General features: G+C 36.8%; 3 protein-coding genes across 4 annotated transcripts; 1 reads left to right on the top strand and 2 right to left on the bottom strand.

The window, feature by feature from the left end:
• Window positions 1-356: 356 nt before the first annotated feature.
• Window positions 357-2,563, bottom strand: fgl1b (fibrinogen like 1B; the record flags this gene model as incomplete). The annotated part of the gene is made up of 8 exons (XM_084105007.1): window positions 2,426-2,563; window positions 2,117-2,190; window positions 1,797-2,031; window positions 1,324-1,483; window positions 1,104-1,201; window positions 944-1,032; window positions 640-830; window positions 357-552 (listed from the first exon to the last, which is right to left on the bottom strand). The coding sequence occupies exons 2-8, from the start codon at window positions 2,177-2,179 to the stop codon at window positions 357-359; spliced, it is 1,032 nt and encodes a 343-aa protein (XP_083961133.1). The 5' UTR covers window positions 2,180-2,190; window positions 2,426-2,563.
• Window positions 2,564-3,208: 645 nt separating this feature from the next.
• On the top strand, window positions 3,209-10,765 carry tpte (transmembrane phosphatase with tensin homology). Of its 2 annotated transcripts, none has more exons than XM_084105001.1 (19): window positions 3,209-3,459; window positions 3,850-3,919; window positions 4,058-4,135; window positions 4,224-4,271; window positions 4,431-4,592; window positions 4,947-5,066; window positions 5,161-5,260; window positions 6,359-6,422; window positions 6,538-6,602; window positions 6,712-6,772; window positions 6,888-6,969; window positions 7,085-7,173; window positions 7,252-7,313; window positions 7,396-7,476; window positions 7,581-7,686; window positions 9,370-9,467; window positions 9,662-9,757; window positions 9,873-9,943; window positions 10,032-10,765. In XM_084105001.1, the coding sequence occupies exons 2-19, from the start codon at window positions 3,870-3,872 to the stop codon at window positions 10,132-10,134; spliced, it is 1,536 nt and encodes a 511-aa protein (XP_083961127.1). In that variant the 5' UTR covers window positions 3,209-3,459; window positions 3,850-3,869; the 3' UTR covers window positions 10,135-10,765. The 2 variants fall into 2 exon arrangements, with proteins under 2 accessions (XP_083961127.1, XP_083961128.1); XM_084105002.1 differs by lacking the exon at window positions 3,209-3,459 and adding an exon at window positions 3,487-3,704.
• Window positions 10,766-11,539: 774 nt separating this feature from the next.
• On the bottom strand, window positions 11,540-17,316 carry smpd1 (sphingomyelin phosphodiesterase 1). The gene is made up of 6 exons (XM_084105000.1): window positions 16,822-17,316; window positions 15,623-16,398; window positions 14,970-15,141; window positions 13,419-13,495; window positions 12,934-13,079; window positions 11,540-12,615 (listed from the first exon to the last, which is right to left on the bottom strand). Exons 1-6 carry the CDS (start codon window positions 17,044-17,046, stop codon window positions 12,218-12,220), a joined length of 1,794 nt encoding a protein of 597 aa, XP_083961126.1. The 5' UTR covers window positions 17,047-17,316; the 3' UTR covers window positions 11,540-12,217.
• Window positions 17,317-17,612: the final 296 nt, after the last annotated feature.

Below are 17,612 nucleotides of genomic sequence, written 5' to 3' on the forward strand. Positions count from 1 at the left end.
AGTTTGATACATAATCTCAATCAAGACTTTCAGTATGTTTAGATGCTGCTTTATTATGGTACACATATTTTATACTAAGATTGCTATTATATGAATGCATGCAAAGTTAAAATATTTATGATTCTATTTACCCTTTTACACAAAGAATAATAATTATAGTATTTTGATTAATATCAAATCATAATCATAATATTTTGTAAAGATAAGCCAATGTATTCATTGAATCTACCAAGATCAGTTAATAATATCCTTTCTTGATTTTGGCAGTCTTGTGGTTGACAGAAAGGTTCAATTAACTACAATAAGTCTTATAGTTAATACACTGTAAAATACACAAATGTGCACGATGAGACTGTTCAGCTGCCTTGCTGCTCCACGGGTCCTCCTCCACTCCCTATGTTGTCCATGTAGGAGCTGGGCCGGAGCTTCATGGCCGTGTGTCTGAGAGAGTACCACAGTCCTCTCCATGTGCCCCACACTACACCATTATCATATTTGGCTTTGTACTCTCCACCTCTGTAAAACCTCCCATTAAGATTGGCAGCATGGCATCTGTAATTAGGCAACAGGTAACATAAAACAGGGTGTTTAGTATACGAAAAGCTGTACCTAAAAATTTCAGAAAGCCCTCAGCATCACCTGTTATACCACCAGCCTCCCTTGTTCTCTGCAGCACAGCTTCCTTGCAGGTAGCGATCGTGATCTTGGTCCCGGGTGCTGAATTGCATGCCATTATGAGAGGCTGACCACTGCTCCACCATATTGGCTCCTCCGGACAGGGCATCTCCTGCCTGACCACTGTACATCCCGTAGTGCATTCTGTATTTATCCTGAGGAATGATGTGAGCAGAGAGGAACGTGATGAAATAGGAGACTACTCATCCCTATAAATTTCGTATGGCTGGAATTAAAGATTTAATGGTAGGAGCCAAAATCAACTTACCTTTTCATCTGAAACTCTGAAGTTGTCATACATGGCATATGATCTCACTCCATTCCAGTCCATCAGTTCAATTTTCAATACATTTTCACCTAAAGAGGATTTGGAAAATATTATTGTAGAGCAGAAAAGCAGAGTGATAAACTCATTATCCAAATCTTACCATCACTGAGCAGGGCATGAATATGATCGTTCCCAAGCCAGAATTCATCTTTACTTGACTGGAAATGACCAAATCCATTTTTATAATCTTCCCAGTTTCTGTGAATAGAAATGGTGATTTGATCATACTGATCTTTTATAGGTCTAAATGTGAACAACAAAACGGTAAGCAAAAACATACACTATTACAGCATTTGCATATGACTGTGCATTAGACTTACCTATCGAAATCGACTTTCCCATTGATCCGTTTCTGAATCACAGTCCAGCCAGCGCCATCATCCATGTCGCAGTACACAAGGAACGGTTCAAGTAACGGTTTGGGTTTAATCCTGTAGAATCCGCTTCCTGGTTTTAGTCTGTCATATATTTCAGCACAATCTAACGGACATATAAATTACAGAAATAATAATACAACGATTCAACCATTTCGAGATTAGCTTTTTTCCATCAAACTCATTAGGCTATTAAAGCTTTAACTCTCTGTGTATCACAAAGCATGTACTTTTCTTTTCCATTTACGTCTGTTTAACCCCAGCAATAAGTTAAAATGCAAGAAATACAATAAATAGACACGAGACCACAGTTATTAACTTGACAATTTATTCATAAACAGTTCTCATAAACTTCTTAAAAGGTTTAATTATAAATAGCCTATATTTGCACACGTTTCATATAAGTGTTCAGACTTTACCTTTGTCATGAACTAATAATGAGCCTCCAGTACTTGGTAGGGTTGGTGAAGGTTCAGTGTTGTTTTCAGAAGTATTATTGTATTCCAGTGATAGTTCCAGGTTGGGAACCAGCCTGAATCGACGGTGAGCACGCAGATGCATAACTTTCCATTCCCCAATCAACAATTTATTATTCAGCATACGAATCTCTTCCTTCAGCGTTGATAGTTCAGGTGTTTGGCATACTTTCTCTGCCTTAGATAGACAACATTGCTCTTTTGTTATTTATTTAATGTCCAGACACTGTAGTGCAAACATTCTGGTCAAAGAGTGAACTTACTGAGATTTGAAGTGATGTAAGAGCTTGAAACACCAAGATAAAAACCAGCTGTGGCATGACCATTTATTAATATTCTTCACATGAAAATAGAAAGGTGTTAATTTTGTCAAAGTATAAAAACATCAACTGTAAGCTTTCCACTTAATTTGCATTAACGTTAAACATAGTAATGTTTAAAAAGTAAAGTAGTATTTAAAGTTTTTGAAATGTAAGTAAATAAATAAAAATTAAAAATAGGCGTAGGCTAGTCTATGAGAGTAGCATAAATAAATAAAAATACAAGTTTATTAAATATAAATGCATACATACAGAACGTGGTGTTCTTTCCTCTTCCAGATTATGTGTCAATGAAATGCCGTCCAGACGTTCATTTCTAATATTTATAGGCTGTTGGTTCCGCATGGTCCACATTATCTGTTCTCTGGGTCAGAATGATGCTCTTCCCCCATTCCACACATACCAGAAGCAACAATGTAAAAGTTTTGTTTTCTTTATAATTTATGTGGAACTTCTGTTCCGCATAAAACACAATATTATTATGATTCGCAATAGTGTATCAGCCATTTGTGACAGGTTAATGGTGCTTTTTGAGGCTTCACGTTTTAAAAAAAACTACACATGTGTGTTCTACTTCTACGTACGCAAGCGTATGTGTTTGGAAAGATATGAGGGCGAGTAGCCTACTAAATCATAAAATTGACGGAATTGTAATTTTTGGATGAACTGTTACTTTAATTCTTACACAGCTATACGTCTTTTAGCACTAGCATTTAGACTTTAATTAAATCATTACTTCACACACCAAAAAAAAAAAAAAAAAAAAAAAAAAAATCCTAAATGACCTAATGTTGAAAATAAAAAATAGAGTAGGCTAGTAGGCTACAAAGTAGAAGCGCGCGCACGCACACCCACACACTTTAATTAAACTAAACCATATTTTAATAACACTACGAAGTTGTAGGCTATAATGTCTCAGTGAGCCTTTTTGTTTTGTTATCACCTTTACCACTCGTCTAAATTGATTTTGTGTGATTGTTAACTTGTTAAGCGCATGAGGAAGTTAAAAAACCGCTACGTCCGCAACAAAAGAGTGAAAAAAAGGGGCGGTGTGAATGTGAATGTGTGCATGTGGATGGAAGACATAAGAAAACTACTACCAACCTTTGAACCTCCTTCCTTTGTTATCGCAGAAAATCACGGGACTGTCACCGGTCATATAGACAATCATGGAGACATGAGACAAAAATACTGTTTGAGGAATATGTGACTGTTCAGATAGCAGAAAAGCGAGTCAAGCAAAAGGAAGGAAAACAGTTTTCCCGGATGCGCTTTCTCTCTGTCAGGTTTGTATCGCTTTTTCCAATGCTGGCATTCCTTTGCTATGATCTTGTTCAGATTGGAACAAACAATTTGCTCGTTATATTACATTATGCGGATTTAGTTTAGGGCTTCATAGTTGATTTAGAAACCTTGTGTTGCAGACAACCTTTGGGATTAATGATTTATAGGATATTAATAAGACAAATCTTTTAGTCCACATCTGAAACCTTACATTTGGTTGGATCCTGTAAAGATTTATAGGTCTAAAGTAAGTACATTTTTGTCATGTTAGGGTTTGTTAGACCTGTCTGCTTTATTTCTCAATGTCATTGTTTATGATTTATTGAGTAGATATACCAGCTTTAATTGAACTAAAGTTCCTCTGGAATGTTTAATTTCTTGTAATCTTTCAGAGAGAAACTTTCCTGTAAAAATGACATCAGTGCATTTTAACCCTGGGTTAGATTCCAAGGAAGTTAATGGGTAAGTGAATAACATTAATTAACACTTCAGTAGCATCATGACCTTTACTCCCCCAACTTTAAATGAGTAATTCAACACTAAAACCACATGATTCAAAGCAGTAAGTTGTATCATTGTACTGTTTCTGTGTTGGCCAAGTAATGGGGTGAAAGAAGAGGCAGAGGTGCAGATCGATGATGGAAGGGAAGAGAATGAAGAGCCAGACACTATATACCAGTAAGTAAGCTTCTAATTTGTTGACAAATGTGATGTCTTAAGATTAAAATTCTTATGTATTTTATTCTGTGTTTGATTTATTTTGCAGTCGTGTCCGGAAAATTATAACTCCTTTTGTGATGTCCTTTTTTTTCCGGTGAGTGGGATCTTTTCATTTCAGATTGTCATATAAAGAGATGGCTCACAGGACCTATAAAATCCTATAAAAAAGTACTTGTGCACAATACTTGTGATCTTTTTTAGATTTTAGCTATGTTTTAATGATACAACAGGCAACTTTTGTTCTTATTTGCAGTGTTTTTGGCCTAGTACTGATCATTGTGGACATTATTCTGGTCATTGTGGACTTGTCCCTTTCCAACAAGAGTCGTGATGTTGGAAGTGCACTGGAGGCTGTTTCACTTGTCATTTCCTTCTTTTTCCTCATCGATGTGCTGCTTCGCGTCTATGTGGAGGGGTTAGTATAGTTTTTCAAAATTATTTTGCAAACTATAAGTCAGCACATAATGTTTACGTAATGCTAACAGTAACCAATAATGCTGTAGTGTTCAAGTCACTCATGATAGGAAATGATCTACAGGAAACACATTTTCCCGGCACTTTCTGTTTTTCCAAAATGAGTTTTTATCTCTCTGGAACATTTTCCTAGAGCTCAAGTACAAAAATAAATTAAGTGGTCTGTAAGCTCTGCATTAATACTGATTATATATGAGTGTCATCAAAACCTGGTGCAAAGGTATCATTTTACATATTCAGGATCTATTCCATAGCAGTCTCTGGTCAACCATTTTTAAATCAACTTCTTTCTCAGATTCAAGGTGTATTTCAGCTCCAAACTGAACATAATAGATGCTTGTATTGTGGCCATTACCCTGGTGGTCACCATGATCTACGCATTCTCCGATTTCTCAGGAGCCAGCCTGATTCCAAGGTACACCAGATTTAACAGAAAGCATTCATGGTTGATGCTTACATTTCATCCAATATTATACTAATGTAACAATGTTAATATGGTGTGTTTGCAGGGTGGTCACGTTCCTGAGATCTCTGAGGATATTGATTCTGGTACGTATCTTCAGACTGGCATCTCAGAAGAAAGAGCTTGAAAAGGTCACCAGGAGAATGGTGAGTGACCTAAACACAAAGGAAATTGTCTCATTTTGTATCTTTGTGATTGTATCTTTTCAGCCAATCAGATTGTGAGTGTGATTTTTACACCACATTATTTCAGTCTGTTTATATATACTTTCCATTCCTTATTAATTAATACATTTTAAAATTAAAGTGCCCCAATTATGCTATTTTAAAGGTTCCAAATTTAGTTCTGAAGGTCTCCTACAATAGATTTACATACATCCAAGGTCAAAAAACACTTTCATTTTTCCATAATATACATTGCAGCATCATGTCTTTTGTCACAGTGTCTGAAATGGTTCAATTAAGGATTCAGTCTCTCGAAACCCCTCCTTTCCGAATGCTTACTCTGCTCTGATTGGTCAGATGGCTCAGTCTGTTGTGATTGGTCTACTGCTTACAGCGCGTGTCAGAAACCAAACATCCATTACCATATCTGAATATCAGCTCTGGAGGCTTCCTCGGCACTTGATATACAGTGAAATGAACAGTAAGGAATGCCGTTGGTTTTACCGTATCAATCTCATATGTTGGAAGTGCAAAGTGGATTTGATTTTGTAGCGCAGAAAACGGCGTCTTCTCGACATGTCGACAACAAGAACCAAATTCTTCCAGGCCTCAGCTACAACTACAGTGTTTGAGGGCGGGTCAGAGTAGATGTTGTTCGCAGGCAGCCAATGAAGACCATAGGCTGGCAATATGCAAATTTGTTACAAACCTAAATCGGTTCGTGCAGGTCATAAGACTGGTTTTGCTGAAAAATCATTTCAGGCGGTTCAGAATCTTTTCCTTCTTTTTGGAGATTAAAAACTCCATTTATCATACACTTTGATCTTTGAAACTTCGCAGTCCTTCTACATTCACACACAGCTGTATAAACACTACATTTAACGTAATATCCAAAAAAGCATTATTGTGACACTTTAAGCTTAGATCTTTTTCTTATTTGTTTTCTTTTTGTTGCATTGGTTTTTATGTTTTTAGATTATTTGAAATGCTTTTTTCATGTTTTTAATCTCTTATTTATGTAAGCTATTTATGGTGTTCAAAATTTTCTACATAAATAAACTTATATAATCATTTTCAAAGGTGTCCGAGAATAAAAGACGGTACCAAAAAGATGGGTTTGATCTGGACCTCACATACGTCACAGGTTTGGTTTTGTCTGTGGTTATTTATTTTTAATCAGATCATTATAAACAACATTAAAATCAAGTAATTTGCAAACCAAAGTGATTCATCATTGATAGTGTCTTATCTCTCTTCAGAAAGAGTCATTGCCATGTCTTTTCCATCTTCTGGGAGGCAGGCGCTTTATAGGAACCCCATCAGAGTAAGTCACCAACATAACACAAATGTTTAAGAAGATTTTAATTAGATGTAAAGTTGTTCAGAAAACATTGCAACAACTGTATGATCAATACGTAAATGACACGTTTCAGGAGGTGGTTAGATTCCTGGACACCAAACATCTGGATCACTACAAGGTGTTTAATCTCTGTAGTGAGTAGACGCTTCTCTTCATGATTTTTACCTTAATTACCAGTTAAGTTAACCTCAGATGATTTCTTCTGTTTCTAAAAGGCATGATAATAATGGTAGCCAATTCTTGTTTCAGGTGAGAAGGGCTATGATCCAAAGTTATTTCACTATCGAGTGGAGCGTGTTATGATAGATGACCATAACGTGCCATCACTCGAGTAAGTATCTCTCAGCACAACTGAACATTAGAACATGTTGCTGAAGTGGCAAATCTAGTTTCCAGCAAGCATGTTGTCATGAATCTCTGTTGACCTCTGTCTGTTCTCCTGTCAGTGATATGCTGCGGTACACAGCCTGCGTTAGGGAGTGGATGGCGGCAGACTCTAGGAATGTGATCGCCATCCATTGCAAAGGAGGAAAAGGTCTGTTGTTTGATGGTGTTTTAATGCTCTATGTAAATACAGTCTGAAATGTTCAATGCATTGGGTTTTGTTCAACAGGGCGGACTGGGACGATGGTGTGCACATGGCTCATCGACAGTGACCAGTTTGAGAGTGCGCAGGTATGATCTGGTCATGAATGTTGACATGTAGAGACTTTCTCATCCAAGATTGTATTCGAATTTTCTTTAAACCATCTTACAGGAGAGTTTGGACTACTTTGGCGAGAGACGGACTGATAAAAGCATGAGTTCGAAGTTCCAGGGTGTTGAAACTCCCTCTCAGGTGTGTGAAAATACATTAGAAGCCAAGGATCCATTTTGGAGCAATGAATGTGTATGATTTAAAAAAAAAAATTATGTATGTTCTGTTCATTTTTGCATTTGCAGAGCAGGTACGTCGGTTATTATGAGATCATGAAGAATCAATACAACCGCCAGCTACCACCTCAGAAGAGCCTGAAAATAAAGAGCATTCGAATCCACTCCATCGCAGGTCAGACTCAGCCATTAATCATGACAACTAAATGAATATCAGCATTATATAATGACTATGTATATATTCAGTCATGTGAAAAAGAAAGTACACCCTTGGCGTACAATTCTATGGTTTTACATATCAGGACATAATCAAAAAATTCATCTGGTCGTTAGCAGGTCTTTAAATTGGGTTAATACAACCTCAGAGGAACAAAAACATGCCATATTACACCATGCCATTATTTATTTAACAAAAATAAGGCCAAAATGGAGAAGCCATGTGTGACAGACTCAATCTCAAAACTCAATCATACACCCTATGATTAAATTGCTTCTAGAACCACCTGTAGCAGCAATAACTTGAAGTAATCATTTTCTATATGACTTTATCAGTCTCTCACATCATTGTGAAGGAAATATGGCCCACTATTCTTTACAACGTTGCTGTAGTTCATTGAGGTTTGTGGGCATTTGTTTATGCACAGCTCTCTTAAGGTCCCGCCGCAACATTTCAAATAGGTTGAAGTCTGGACTTTAACTGGGCCAGTGGCAGCACCTTGATTATTTTCTTTTTCAGCCATTCTGTTGTAGGTTTGCTGGTGTGCTTGGGATCATTGTCCTGTTGCATGACTCAATTTAAGCCAAGCTTTAGCTGTTGGACAGATGGCCTCACATTTTACTCTAGAATACTGTGGTATACTGAGGAGTTTATGGTCGACTCAATGACTGCAAGGTGCCCAGGTCCTGTGGCTGCAAAACAAGCCTGGATCCTCACCCCTCCACCACCATGCTTGACCGCTGGCATGAGGTGTTTGGGCTGGATATGCTGTGTTTGCTTTTCACCAAACATGGCGCTGTGCATTATGGCCAAACATCTCCACTTTGGTCTCATCTGTCCAAAGGACATTGTTCCAGAAGTCTTGAGGTTTGTTCAGATGCAACTTTGCAAACCTAAGCCGTGCTGCCATGTTCTTTTTAGAAAGAAGCTTTCTCCTGGCAACCCTTCCAAACATGCTATACTTGTCCCATCTTTTTTTAATTGTACTGCCATGAACTTTAACATTTAACATGTTAACTGAGGTCTGTAGAGTGTAGGGAGAGGGTGTAGTTCTTGGGTGTTTTGCACAGTGGGAGGATTGGAAAGATTGGCAACTGACTTGTTTTCCACTTGTGAATAATCTTCCTCACTGTAGAATGATGGACTTCAAATTGTTTGGAAATGGCCGTTTAACACTTTTCAGATTGATGGCAACAACATTTGCCTCTCTAAGATCATTGCTGATGTTTTTCCTCCTTGGCATTGAGTTAACACACCTGAATGCTCCATATCAGCAAACTGCCAAACATAAAACATTAATAGAACATAAAAATGAATGGAAACGCTGCTGCTGCTAGAGAGAGGTAGGCCTTCTGTAGCAGATCTAGGCAGGTGGTGCTGGGGAGGTGGAGGGATGGAATAATAATTTGCATAGCACGCAGTCATGGTTATAAAGGGAAATGGTAATGGTTACATGAAATCAATTGCCTGAAAATGTACAAGCCAATTAGAACTCAAATAGAGTTTCATGGTTAAACTATTCATATGTCTGTCTATATATTTATCTACCTGCAGTATATAAGTATTTTAAAATATATTGAATATAAAATATAGTGAATTTCAATATAATATATTCATATTGTGGCTGTGGTTGTTGTTCAGGTGTGGGGAAGAGCAATGGCAGTGACCTGAAGGTGAAGATCATAGTGAAGCGAGAGCTCGTCTTTCAGGGTGTTTGTGCTAAACAGCAGAACTGTACAGTAAGTATGCAAAGCTGGAGAGGATTGTTGTGTTGAATGCATGTTTCTGTTCTCTAAAATAGGCTCAAAGGGCAAAACTAGCAACTTTTGGCATACTAAACACTTACACCTATGCACAATTGTTTGTAGGATCTATTGGTTTCATTTCAGTCTGATCGTCCTGTCGTGTGTGTGTGTGTGTGTGTGTTTTTCAGGTGTTTCCTGACACTGGTAGTAATGCAGTGGTCATCAGTTTGCAGGAAGGGCCTGTCGTGACTGGAGATGTGAAGGTCATGTTTGAGTCCAGTGCTGTAAGCCTCCACTATTTTTAAGTATTTAATTAACCCATATGTTTTATGAAGTGCTGTTGGTAAAGTTTGAATGAGGTTCACTGGGACTTGAACTTCCTTTTTTCTCTCTGTCCAGGGTCTGCCAAAGGGTTACGAGGACTGTCCATTCTATTTCTGGTTTAACACCTCTTTTGTTGAGAACAACAGGTGGGTTTTTTTTTTGTCAGTACTTTTTTTTTTTTTTGTCATCCGAGAGCTCACTGAAATCTTTTGCATTTATGTTTTTGTGTCATAGACTGTATCTCTCGAGGGAGGAGCTGGACAATCCACACAAATCTAAGACCTGGGACATCTATAAGGAAGACTTCGGAGTGACAGTGATTTTCACAGACCCTTGAGGAGAACATTCTCCGACAGCTCCGACCATTTTTGTAGTTTCTTATGAGAGGTGTACTGAAAAGCTACAAACTGAAGCAAATGTTAACACTCCACGTGAACCTATAGCTTTTGAGATTTGAATGTGATTTTTGTAAAAAAATATTTTCACTCCATTGTATTTCCATGGTTGTCTTTTTGTGTAATTTTTGTTTGAAATGCTCAGTACATTTGTTTTTCTTAGTTTTTACTGTGGTTCTATTTATGTTTGGCTAAAGTTTAAAATTCCGTCAAGGAAATAATACCAAACAAAAGCATTTACATATCAAACACCTGCTTCCATGGAAAATGATTGATTTATTTCTTGAGTTTACCGACCCCTAGTGATTCTGTCCTGCACTGCATCCAGGTGTTGAAGATCTTTGATATGAGAGGGATGCTTTATAAGTTCAAATCGAAAGGATAATTTTCTGGTGTGAGAAAGTTGTGAATGATTTAGAATAATTACATTGGATAAAACACATATAACTATATTAGCGTCCAAACCAGCGGACGATATTATTGTTTATTCTAAGCGCGTGCCGCAGGATGGATTCTGATTGGCTGTCAATGTTTTTATCGTTCATCAGCTGGATAAAATCGTCCTGAAAGTGATTCAAACGATATCTTTTCTCTGCACCGTTAGCGTTATTGCTCGTTTATATCGTTTAATATTGAGAACGATATCTAGTTATCGTCCTTGGTGTGAACTGGCCTTAAAAGTAGCCATAAGAATTGGCCATTTTACAATTTCAGCAGGGTCCTAATCTGTTGTAAATTGAATGACAACTCAAATCACTCCTTGCATGTGGATTAATTCAAAATAAGTTAAATATACACATAAATACCATAAAATTGGGGGTTGTAAGAATTTTTTTCAAGTTTTCGAAAGAAGTCTCTTATGCTCCCATGTATGCATTTGATCAAAGATACAGTAAAAACCGTAATATTATAATTTAACCAAAACTACTTTAAATTTTTAATACATTTTTACAGTAGTCAACATTTTAAGTGGATCAAAAAAGTTAATCAAAGTTAAGTTTAGCTCAACATTTTTTATAGCATGTTAAAATTGTCCTCTTTTGAGGGTGAGCGAAAATGCATCGTTTTGTGTGTGTCCGTGTAAGCTAATTCTTAGCAAAGCCATATAGAGCCCTTTGTTGAGAGGCGGGGTTTATCTAAATTTGGGGTTTGTGATGTCACTAACCCAGGAGGAAGCTTGTGTAGTCCCTACCAACCGTTTGTTGTAGTCCTTAAAAAGTGATTTCTGTAAAAGAAAATATTTCTTTTTGCTTTGTAACTTTGCAGATGTTGTTTATGCTCAAACTGCAACATTACACACTAAAGTTAGAAAAGTGAAATCATAATCAACTACCCCTTTAAACAAACCACTTCAAAATATTTATTTATTTAGTAAGACCTTCAGGTAACCCATGATTAACACATTCATAGAGTCCCACTACAATTGCAAATTAATTTATCAGCAAGTGTGACAATCACAGAATCTCCTCAGTACATAATTTCTTTACCAATTGAAACAAAAAGTGTGTAATGACTTGGTGTTGAATCAACAAACTGTCATCTAACACGATTGGCCTTGAACAGGCTCAAGTGTGCATAATGTAGGTCAATGCAGGAAGAGATACCTTTTTTTTTTTGGTATGTTAACTAACCACAATCCACTCCAGTGACGCAAAACACTCTGAACACTTTAAGTGAGAATGAGAACTGAGCAGTTGTGGTTTATGAGGCACTAACACCACTTGGTTGTGAGGTCACTACCCATTCCATTTTCAACCAGTAATGCGTTTCTCAGGTTCACTGCTCTAAATTACACGTCTTTCTGAGAACTGACTTTTTAACCCAATCTGACCAAGAATGTCCATAACAAGTCAGCTAAATAACAAACAGTAAAACAAGAACAAAAATCAAACAGTTTGGTGATGTTGAGGACAAATGTAACAAATGCTACCAAAAAATATTCAAAAGAAAGTGCTAAACAAATCAAGAGTCTGTGACGTTTGGTATTAAACCCATTAGAGCTCTATGGCCATTTGTTATATTTTCTCAACACATTGTCTTCCTAAAAGAGTGCTTATCTCCGTGTAGCACATCACATTGTATTAAAATGTCGTATCGCCCGCTGTGCAGGAGACAAATTAGTGACGTCTTGCAAGTGTCTGTGCAGGGCTTTGATACGTGGCCTTTATGAAAGAGGTACCAGAAGCGCTGGAAGACACGGTCATCATTCACCATGATTTTGATCAAACCATCCATGTCTGCTGGGAAGAGTGTGGACAATCCGTAGGCCTCAGAGGCGCGGTACAGCAAGGTCCATGACGGGCTGGGGTAGGGTTTTGAGGACCGTTTGTTGGCAAGAGTCAAGTTGAGAATAAAGGTCTCGTGATCCAAAACCATGCGACTGCTGCCTGGGTAGTTTCCATCCACGTAATAAACACGATATCCTGACCATAAAAAGGGATTTTATAGCAATGAACCATGAGAAACTGACAATGATTTTACCATGGTTATGTTTATCAAGAGGTTTTTTTACACATTATATTGCGGTTGGGAATTTTTATAAAGACACCAATGCCACTAAATGCCAACATAAAACAACTAAATGCAAAATGCTAAAATAAAATAATCAAATGCTAAAATGAAACAAAAAACAAATTCTAAATTAAAACAAAATAACCTAAAGCTAAAATAAAATAAAATAATGTTAAAATAAAAAAATGAAAATGAAAAAAATACAACAACTAATATGGTTCAATAAGTACCTGGGTTCAGGTTGACATAAGTGGTCACACTCGGGGCAATGAAAGCCACACTCAGTGGACGGGTCATTGTTTCCTCATCATAGAACATCTGAAACTCATCGACGTGAGTGTGTCCGAAAAACTGACCAGTTATGGTGCTTTCATATCTGAAAAAAAAAAAATTAAAGGATTAGAAAGCAACCAGACTGATCGCTAAAGTGAAGTCGACTCAAGTGAACCATTAACCACTGCACTACATACAGTTACATACCTACCGATACATATGGCAAATATACACAATTATCTCAAAAACAGGCAGTTACAGTCAACATGACCCATTTTCACAACAATACGACACTTATGATCATAAAAGACACTGTGTAATAACCCTTTAGGCTGCAGTCACGCAGTTGTGTTGACCCAGCTACGGGTTACAACAGATGAAAGTGCACGAGTTGTGTACTGCAGGATGGGTTATACAATGTTCACACAGAACAGGGACTGACCTGTTGACTATATGATAATAGTTCCAACTCCAACTGCTCAGGCAGAGACCCGGGGGAATGTGACCGATGATGTGGACCTGAGAGAGACCAGACAGAGCTCTGCTTAGATTTGCTTTTTGAACAAAACCACAGACAAAACAAAATATCTTGGTGTTGAAATAAAATAAAAAATAAAAAAAACACAATCCTGGACCCTTCAGTGGTATTTACCCCATTTAGTGGTAAAAACAATAGATTACAATACAGTAATGGCCAAAAGTGATGTTCAGCCTAGGATAATTGTTGACATCACCCTTTATTCAAATATTATTTAAAAAATTGTGTTTAAGATTTTGCAAGCATATTGCGTAGTAGTGTTTTATTTTTTTTACAGTCAAATGTTTTATTTGTGATAACGCAATGAAACGGCAAATTGTGTTGATATAATTTTTGGTTCCTGGTCGGTCCGATCACGCTCCGCTGCCTGGTTGCACGGTCCAATGGACAGCCCTTATATCATACAAAGAAATTATTAACATGCAAAAACATAAGAAAACCAACAAAATATTAATATTGTTGTAGTCAATGTATGCTTTTCCCTGGGAGCATTTTTTTTGTATAGTAAAATAAAACCAGCATTTGTTGACAAATAATTTTGGAAGATATATACCTTAAAGCTTAGTTTTAAAAAGTCCTTCATAATTATAAATAATAATAATAATAAAAATAATAATAATAATAATAATAATAATACAAATAATAATAATAAAAATAATAAAAATAATATTTGTATATATATATATATATATATATATATATATATATATATATATATATATATATATATATATATATATATATATATATATAAAAAACTACAAGTTCAATTAAACCATAAACATTTTAGGAAAACATTATATATATATATATATATATAAAAAACTACAAGTTCAATTAAACCATAAACATTTTAGGAAAACATTATATATATATATATATATATAAAAAACTACAAGTTCAATTAAACCATAAACATTTTAGGAAAACATTATATATATATATATATATATATATATATATATATATATATATATATATATATATATATATTATACATTATTTATTTATTTATTTATTTAAATAATTAATTAATGTATAATATATATAATGTTTTCCTAAAATGTTTATGGTTTAATCGAACTTGTAGTGTCATTAAAAACAAATATCCCCACTGGACATCACTTTTGGCCACTACTGCAGATCATTAGTATATGTAATGTTAAAATTAAAACTGAAACGCTGCACCCACTGCATCACACATCCGCTTCTGGTTGGTCTGACTCATGATGACCAATTGTTTGGTTGTTAACCCACAGACACAAACACCATCAGTGGAACTTGTTAAACTGCTGAAACATGCAAAGGCTGCAACATGCAAAGGCTTCAACATGCAAAGGCTTCAACATGCAAAGGCTTCAACATGCAAAGGCTTCAACACTGCTGTTTCCTCGTGTTCTTAGAGAAACCAGAGAACATCTTATTTTTGTCTCGAGTTCTGTAAACTTCTCTGACCTTCTCTCCCTTGTTCTCAGACTCTTGTAGTGTGTGAATGAGCCACTGGAGCTGATCGGCCGGGTCTGTGGAGTTCACCATCAGCCAGTAGTTCTCTCGAGCGCAGAAGTTCATGTTCAGAGACACCAGCCTCAAACCACGCTGAACTTCCACAGTGTAGAACCCTCCACGCCTGGAGAAGACAACACAAACAAAGAATTAAAACAAATTGTATGTTTGCATTTAAAATATTATCAATTATTAAAAATAACAATTAAACCATAGCAATTACAACAATACTAATACAAATGATAATAATAATTAAACTGTACTGTAGAAGTAATAAAACACCAATCTGTAGTACAGCATTTGAAAATAAAGCTACAAAAAATAATTCATAATTAATAAAACAATTATAATTATTATTATAAAACTATAAACGTGAAAACATCACAAATGTATCTATGCAGTATTGAATTGAATTTAAAATATTAAGCTACAAAATATGATGTAATAACATTAATAATAATAATAATAATAATAATTAAAAACAATTAGTTACAACAACAACGTTCTTAATATGATTTTATGTATTTATCAGTGACAATACTCATTTATATCAGAGTGTGATATAGTTTGTATAGACTTGTATAGTCTTTCCATCAGAACTTTACCGTATGGTCTCGAGTGCTTCCTCAGGGAGCCAAGATGCCCACTCCTTCGCCATAGTGTCATACAGCCAGCGGGACGACCCATTCCCATGTACAAATGGAGGTGGGAAACTATTCACCGGAGTGCTCTCGTGATTCCCCACAGATGGGTACACGGTTACATTAGGCCCCAGGTGTTTGAGTATCAGTCTAGTGATGACGGTGAGCTCGTTCAGCTGTTGTTTCCGGGTCTGAGACCATACGTTGTGTGCTGGAATGTCTCCTGTCCAGTACACCCAATCCCATGGGCCGGATTTGGCTAAGGTTTGGAGGAGATTCTCCACCGTGCGTAGAGGCAGGTCACATTTGCCATATGTGCCCCAGTATCCAGCTCCACTCTGCCTCCAACTGACCCTTCCGGAGTCATTCCGACAGCACAGTGGCTTCTTACAATCTACAAGGCTGCCCTCGGTGTACTCCGCATCCCAGTGGATATCTGTGAGGAACAGGATCCTGCTCTGTGGAGAGCCTGGTTTGGGAGGGGTGGGTGGTTTAATTGGGGGTTTGGGGACCCGTGGCAGGGATACATTCCAGGGGGCATAAATATCAAAATGGCCACACGTAGGTCCAACCAGCAGAGCGCAAGCCTCAGTGGGCCAGAGGAAGGACTCCTGCAGCGCACGGATGAAATCTTCTCGGAAAAGATCAGTGATCTCTCGGCATACATCTGGATCAGCGAGGTGCAGTCGGACACAGGCATCTCCCAGAACATGTGCCACACGCTCCTTGTTTGAGTCACTCTGGTCATAAAGGAAGCACAGAACGTAATAGTTGCCACTCTTTATTTTCACGGACAGATCAGAAACTTCACTCAAATGATTTTGTACAGGGGTATTTGAGGTTAGTGCATAACAATTATCCATTTAGAATCTAATAATCTTATGTATAAATATGTATTTAAATATATTTTGAATATGCTTTTACTTTAATGTACATAATGAAAATACATTTTTTAAACATACAAGATTTATAATATACACAAGATATAACATGTTCATATTTTATATATAATATACATTTAATACATGTAAAAAATACATTTACATTTATTTTTAAATTTTAAGTATTATTTTAAATAATAATTGTAATGCGTATAATAGAAAGCCAGGGGAGAAAAAACAGGCAATAACATCACGGGAAAAGCGTAAAAGTACGTGTCTCACCAGCAGCGCGATGTCAACCGAGGCGAAGATCGCTTTACACACCGCGCAGGACATGTTGTGCCAGCTGAACCCGAGCTTCAACCGATCAAACTCCTCCACGAACCTCAGCTCGGGCGCATCTCGATCACCTTCAAGAGGGTATGAGGAGACGATAAGCAACGAAAACAATGTCCAGACCGTGAAGACACCGCTGAAGGTGGACAACCCGAAACCTGGACGCTTCATCCTGGCTGCGACACTGCGGTAAACTGTCTCAGTTCCCCGTCATTACATATAAAGTCTGTAGCGACGACTCCAGCAAAAAGTGTTTATTCTTGAACAGACTCGGAGGAAGAAATTGTGTAAATAAAACAAGCGTCAAAATAACTAGAATTCGCGTTTTGTTTTTAAGCAGTTGTGAATAGCTAAATTGTGTTTTGAAGAGCCAGTCGCCTGCTCTCCTCACAGCTGCACCTCGACCCGTGCGAACCTGTCCGGCAGCGTTTATATTGCGTCAGCTGACTGATCACGTGACATGCTGACAAAGCTTCAAGTCACGTGCCTTACTGTTTTTGTAAACATGCAAGTATTATATTTTTATATATTAGTATATAGGACAATGACGTGAAGCTGATTCTTTGTCCGGACCTATTAAATAATTAAAAATATATATAAACTGAAACTGATACAACTGACATTGTATCTTTTGTCAGATCTTTTGTACATCTTTTCTATTAAGATAATTTTTTTCAATTTCGGAATTAAAAATAATATTTATATTTTTGACGGACTTAAAACGTCCAGGTGGTATA

Source organism: Abramis brama, assembly GCF_963993115.1.
Source record: "Abramis brama genome assembly, chromosome: 25".
NCBI classification, from domain to species: domain Eukaryota; kingdom Metazoa; phylum Chordata; class Actinopteri; order Cypriniformes; family Leuciscidae; genus Abramis; species Abramis brama.